Raw genomic sequence first — 6,195 nt, 5'->3', positions numbered from 1 at the left:
CCCGCACTCCCGCAGCCGCGACTGGAGCCCACCTCTGCGGAGACAAAGGTTACGGAAAGAGGGGGTGAGGCTCAGGAAGGCAGAATGCGGGGGGGAAATTCGCCTGGGAAATCAGGAAAAGGGCCGTGAAGGCGAGCGGCGCCTGCACATGACCAGCCGCAGCCAATGACGACCGCAAATAGGTCATAAAAAGGTCTATTACCAAGTTGTAAATTTTCTTCAAACAAAAAGGAATTTACTGCAATTCCTTGCGGATTTTGCACGTACAGCTCGCAAGCGCCATGTTTTTTCCTCCCTTTCTCTCTTCTCTCTCCGTCCTCTCTCTTCCTCCCCTTCACTTTCTCTCTCCCTCCCCTCGATTTTCTCTCTTCCTCCCCCACCTTCTCGCACCCCCTCTCCCTCATTCCGTCCTTCCTGGCCTCCCTTCTCTCTTCCTTGTCCCCCTTCCCCCCTTCCTCGTCTGTATTTCTTCCTCTCTGCCCATTTCCTCTTCTCTCTCTGCTTCTTTTGACTCCATGGTTCCTAACTCTCTCACCTTTTCTAAGAATTTTTTTTTTCGTTTTGGTTTGCCCCTAAACATCTGCTCAATTTGGCGCTATGGTAGAGGGGGAAGGAGTGCGGTGTGCAGCCCAGGCGCTTGGTAATCCTGGCAGTCACCTCCCTCCAACTCTCCTCTTACCCTGGGAGTGGGGGATGCACTCAGCTTCTCTTCCCCTCCCCTCACAAAAGGCCCACTCCCGAGGGCAGCCAGCACTTTCGGGGTTTGCCCCTCTCATCTCCTGGCAAGCCAGAGCCGGTGATCTTGCGCAGAAAACCTGAAGGCCAAGAAATCGCATTCTCCTCCCTCACCCGCCTCCAACATAAATTGGGGTCTATCCTATTCCTTGGGGTTTCTGGGGTAGGAAAGTCACCAACCAGCTCAAAGACGGGAAGTGCTTTTAGATACCTGTCAACTCCAAAATAATAGTTTGAGCTCCCAATGCCTGACCTTTATCTCAATAGAAACATCCTCCTGGTCAGTTCTGGGTTAGAGAAGCAATCTTTCTGGATCCCCTCAGAAACCTCTTCCTCGAAGTCTCCCCTAAGTGCAGTTCTAATTTCTATGGAATTTAATTCTAGTTCCTCTCCTCTTCCTTTGTCTCCCCGCCTCCCCCCCCCCCAATGTTTGTCCATTGAAAAGCCCGCTCAATATACTATCAAGGAGGAGAGAGGCCTCATTTATTCAGTTTCAGCCTTGGGGGGGGGGGAGTCATTTTTATTCAAAGGCAGGGATCACATTCCTTTTGCACTTCTGATAGGAGCTGCTCCAGTGAACCTCAGCTGAGAGTGAATGTCCTTGGCCAGTTCTAGCATTCCCCTCATCATGAATGCATGGGCATGGCTGCCCGGCTTCGGGACCTGCCTGAAAGAGGTACCTCCTCTCATCCTTTCAAGGACACTGTCTTTGGACTTCTAGTAATGTGCTTGTAAATATTTGCATTGGATCACGGTGTAAGTTCTCTGCTATTAACATCTCCACACACACAGTGAGTACCTAAGTGGATGTGCTCCTAAGCAGGAGAGCACAGCACCCTCTGGAGCAGGCCATTTGCATTTCTTGAAAAAGTTTTGATGACCTTGGATGTTTCTGATTAAAGGTCTTATGTTGCCATCTGTCAGCAAAAGTCCTATTCTTTCTAGAAAAAGTCAGTGGGTTTTAACTTTTTTGGAGGGAACTGTAACAGCAGCCAGACTCCTTTCAAATGTTCTCTTCTCTTCCCCTGACCATCCCCAGATGCCCAAGGATTCAGCACACTGGAGAAGCACAGGACAAGCTTGGATGTGAAATAGCAACACATTCTCCACTGAAGAATAATAAAACAATGCTTTTAATGATACAAGGAAATGGGGCAAGTTGTTGGGCCCTCCCAAGCAAGAACACTTTCCAGCGGTTCTCAACCTGTGGGTCGCGACCCCTTTGGCGGTCGAATGACCCTTTCACAGGGGTCGCCTAAGACCATCCTGCATATCAGATATTTACATTACGATTCATAACAGTAGCAACATTACAGTTATGAAGTAGCAACGAAAATAATTTTATGGTTGGGTCACAACATGAGGAACTGTATTTAAAGGGCCAGAAGGTTGAGAACCACTGCTTTAGACCATTCCATTCATGTGGACCCGAACAGATTGTTCAATCATAAAAATTTCTGATAAATAATCTCAATTGACAATTTTCCTCTCCCCCTCTAGTCAAATAAAAACTGAGCTTTATGACCCTTCTTTTCACCTTGGGGAAGAAGGGCTGGGAAAAGACTCTACACTGAAAAGGCAGCCATATTTGCACTTTTTCCCCCAGTGCAGAGATAAGGGTTGTCCTGGGATTTGTGAAACATCACAAAATGGCAATCCCTGAACTGACTTTTCTCTAGGAACCATTGAGACCTACACCCTCTTTTGTTTGTTTCTGGTCCTCACAAATAACGAACCTCAATCACTAGGAAGGCTTGGTTCTTTCCTTTAATGTTAACATTAAAGTGTCGTATTTTTCTCTAAACGGTTTACAGACCTCTCTAAGCAGATTCCCTAAGCAGTACAGTGAAGAGAAGCAGTCGCCTGGGTTTGCAAAGTGTTTTCTGAAGGTTTATGCAAATTTCTGCAGCAAAACTGTTTGTTCAGTTGCCGCAATCCTCGGATGTTAACAGATTTTAGCCAATTAGAAGAGCATCTTCTGCACTCGTCACTGCAAGTCTCATAAAATACCATGATGGGCGGTTTCTAGCTACTATAAAAAAGAAGGTGGTGAGTGTGTGTGATGTGTAATTCCCAAGCTCTTTATTTGGAGACAAATCTATGGTTTTCTTAGCTACAAAAGGAAACATACATACTGACATTTATTTATTACCAACACATTCTGCACATGTGTAATCTATGTATATGTACAAATCCACCAAATATTTACCAAAAATTATCAAATCTGTATATGTACAATACTCTCAAATACACCAGTAATTGCAAGTCTTTTTCTGTACATGAGCTACGATTTTACCATGTGGTTAGGGGCAAGATGGGACCAGAAGGTACAGCACTTCCAGAGCAGCACAGAATGCAGAGGAAATAAGGATGTTTTTACTCCCCTTATTTCCACATCCATCCACACACCAGGTTCCCCACCTAATTGAATCTTGCCCGAATCAGCCTCTAAAAGTGCTATCTAGGGAGTATTCTTGAGTGGAAGAAAGCAAATTTTGCTAATAGAGGAGTCCCTTAACTGGAGGGCAGCTGGAGTTTAGCCAGTACCAGTCTCTGGCGAGCTTACCACCACCCCCACCGCACACATGGGCTTTCAGGCGCTTGGCATCCTTGCTCTTTGTCAGCCAATAGCAGTCTCAGGCAGCACACAGAGCTACATGTTTCCAAATCCAGCATGCACGTTTGCAGCTGTCTCCTCTCCTGCAAATGTTTCTTAAGCCCCAAGCCCCAAGCCATGACTTAAAATTGTCTTTCCTGGCTCAGGTCAGCGAATGCCACAGCCACGGTCTCTTCCCTAGATAGAAAGTCAGGCGGTGCTTCGCCTCTAGCCCAATCAGTGACATTTCCCTGGTCCTTCAAGTGGCAGGCAAATAGCCCACCAATGCCTGAGGGGGTGATCCAGGCCTAAAACTATAGGATTCTATTTCCTTACCTGTGCAATAAATGCCACTTTGGAAATTAAAATGTACCTCTTTAATAAGCCATCTAGGAAAAGCAAAGTTGCTTTCCCTTTTGGGGGGAGAAATGTTAGTTTACTTGGATTCCTTCTCTTCTCTCCCACCTCTTTCCCCCCTCCTCTTCTCTCATAAAATGGCAGCTGCAGAAGCGGCCTCAAATGGAAAATGGATATCTTGTTAATAACAGAGCCCAAACCCCAGCATCAGTTCGGGCTCAGCAGAATAAGCTGTGGTGTAACCTGGACTCTGGGTCGTCCCCCACTGGGCCTACAACTTGAATCCTTTGTGAAGTTCAAAGCTTTCACACTATCTTAGCAAGGTTATTTAGAGCAAGATGAAGCTACAGTAGCCTAGTCAGCCCTCTGGAATGAAAGAGACTGCCCCTGCCTGCATTTATTTATTTTTATAGCATGTAACCCCCACCTCTTTTTTTTTTTTCTAAATCAAATAGCTTTTGCCTTCATGTGAGTAAAGGAAACGCGTTATTTGCGGCGCTCAAAGACACTAGCTCTAGAAAAAGATTCATTTCTTTATTAAGGAGCTAGCTATGTTCTGGAGCGGTTGTTTACACTTGGATTTTTCTGCATTTGCTCCCAGGGTTTGTTTCAAATAGGTGAGGCCATCCTGGAGAACAACAGAGGACGTACCAACTGACATCTGAGATGCACATAGTAAGTTGGCTCAAAATGGGCAGGCAAACAGAGAGAAGAGAATACAAATAAATATGGCACCTACTCAAAAAAAAAAAAAACACCAAAAAAAACGAATCACAGAGGTGGCTACAGCACCGAGACCTAAATTTCAGTCGATACCAAATGCAGTTCAAAACAAAAGCAAGTTTTGGAAGAAGAGGCATTCCACAAAGTGACTTGCTAGAGTGAAAAATTAATGAATGAAAATGTTATAATTGGCTTTTCAAGTATTCATTCACTCTAGATTAAATTGCCATATTTGTATAGACTATAGAAAAATTATTAAATGTCAACATTGACATTGCCCTGAAACTTTTGTCACTGGCCCAGCATTCCCCCCAAGTTTAGGAAGCTGCAAAGCCGGGACTACACATTACACTCTTCAATTAACATGTGCTTTTCAAATATTTGGCCCACACTCGTCCCAGAGATACTACGTTTACAAAATAAAGAATCCTCTTAGGAGTAAACAAAAGGCACCTGAACTCACTATTATAAAAGCAGAAAGAAAAATACATAAATAATACATTTTAATCAAATAAAATAAAGTAAATATTCTGCAGGCATAATTTTAAAAAAAATTATAATAGATTTCTTTTAACTTACTCACCATAAAGAAAAGATTTAAAATGTTCAAGTGCACTTGTTTGATTAATAAAGCATTTTATATTCAATTATTTAGTGCTAGTTATTAGGAAGTTTACGTTGTTGAGGCAAATCACCAGCTCAGACATTAAAAACTACCATTATAAAAATTTTGCTATAGTTAGTATCAAATTACCCTTACATAGGACAGCTCAAGAGCTGTTTCTATGTGATACAAGAAACTTTTTAAAACACCCAAATCCCTCTCAAAAACCAGAAACCTCAAGAGCAGTGACATGAAGGTAGCTTGAAATACAGGTAAAGTCCTTCCAACCAAGAAAATAGGTGGTGTCCCCCAGCATATGTTGATCATTAGCTTTAATAGTCTGTGGTAAAATTTTAAAGGTAGAAGTTAATTCGTGGGGCCTTCAGTTCTGTCTTCCTCCAGCTCTTGGGCTTCCTTTTTAGTTTTGCCATCCTTCACCTCTTGCAATGTTTCCTTGTTGTTCTCCTTTTTCCATTTCATTCTCCGGTTCTGGAACCAGATTTTTACCTGTCTTTCCGTGAGGGCTAGGGCGTGGGAAACCTCGATTCTTCTCTTTCTGGTCAGATAAGGATTAAAAAGGAATTCCTTTTCCAACTCTAGGGTTTGGAAACGACTATAGGTTTGTCTTCCTCTTCGTCGACCAGGAGCTGCTGATTAAAAAAAAAAAAGGAAAATAAACGTTTTTTTAAAATGTAATGGTGTCTCTGCAGGTTGCTGAAGGTTTCTGGAGTGGGTTTAAGGGATGAAATATACACAACTCTCTTTAGCTCTAATATATATATATGATGTGCAGGCAAGAGAGAGAGGTCTTCACAATTATTCTGTCCCCATCATCGTTTCGTGGTTTCTACTTTAAGGGGAAAAGTCAGTATTACTTTATGAATAAGAGCCACTGTAGCAACAAAAGAAGGAAAAGGAGAGGGAGAGGGAGAGGGGTTTTAAAACTAGAACGTGAGAGGAAAGCAGATTTCTCCCCCTCTCCCCGCTTTAAAAAAAAAAAATAATGCATCCCAACCTTGTGGTCTCATCCAGGCAAACATTTGAGAAGGAGACGAGCTCTGATTTAAGTGGTCTGGGTCCTCGCCAATATTACCACGGGACGATTTACAGTCAGGATATTGTACCAGCTCGGCTTCTTGCTGGGTCGTAAAAATCGGCTGTCTCTGTAAGTTATCGTATC

At 43.3% G+C, this 6,195-nt stretch overlaps 1 protein-coding gene across 1 annotated transcript; it reads right to left on the bottom strand.

The window, feature by feature from the left end:
* Positions 1 to 4,206: 4,206 nt before the first annotated feature.
* HOXD8 (homeobox D8) lies at positions 4,207 to 6,193 on the bottom strand (the record flags this gene model as incomplete). The annotated part of the gene is made up of 2 exons (XM_005857733.2): positions 4,207 to 5,665; positions 6,031 to 6,193. Coding segments are annotated over 2 exons (447 nt in total), but the record flags the coding sequence as incomplete, so codon positions are not given.
* Between the last annotated feature and the right edge of the window lie 2 nt (positions 6,194 to 6,195).

This window comes from Myotis brandtii, unplaced genomic scaffold, assembly GCF_000412655.1.
Source record: "Myotis brandtii unplaced genomic scaffold, ASM41265v1 scaffold112, whole genome shotgun sequence".
NCBI lineage: Eukaryota > Metazoa > Chordata > Mammalia > Chiroptera > Vespertilionidae > Myotis > Myotis brandtii.
The sequence above is the reverse complement of the archived record's forward strand: the minus strand, read 5'-3'. Positions and strand labels throughout refer to the sequence as shown.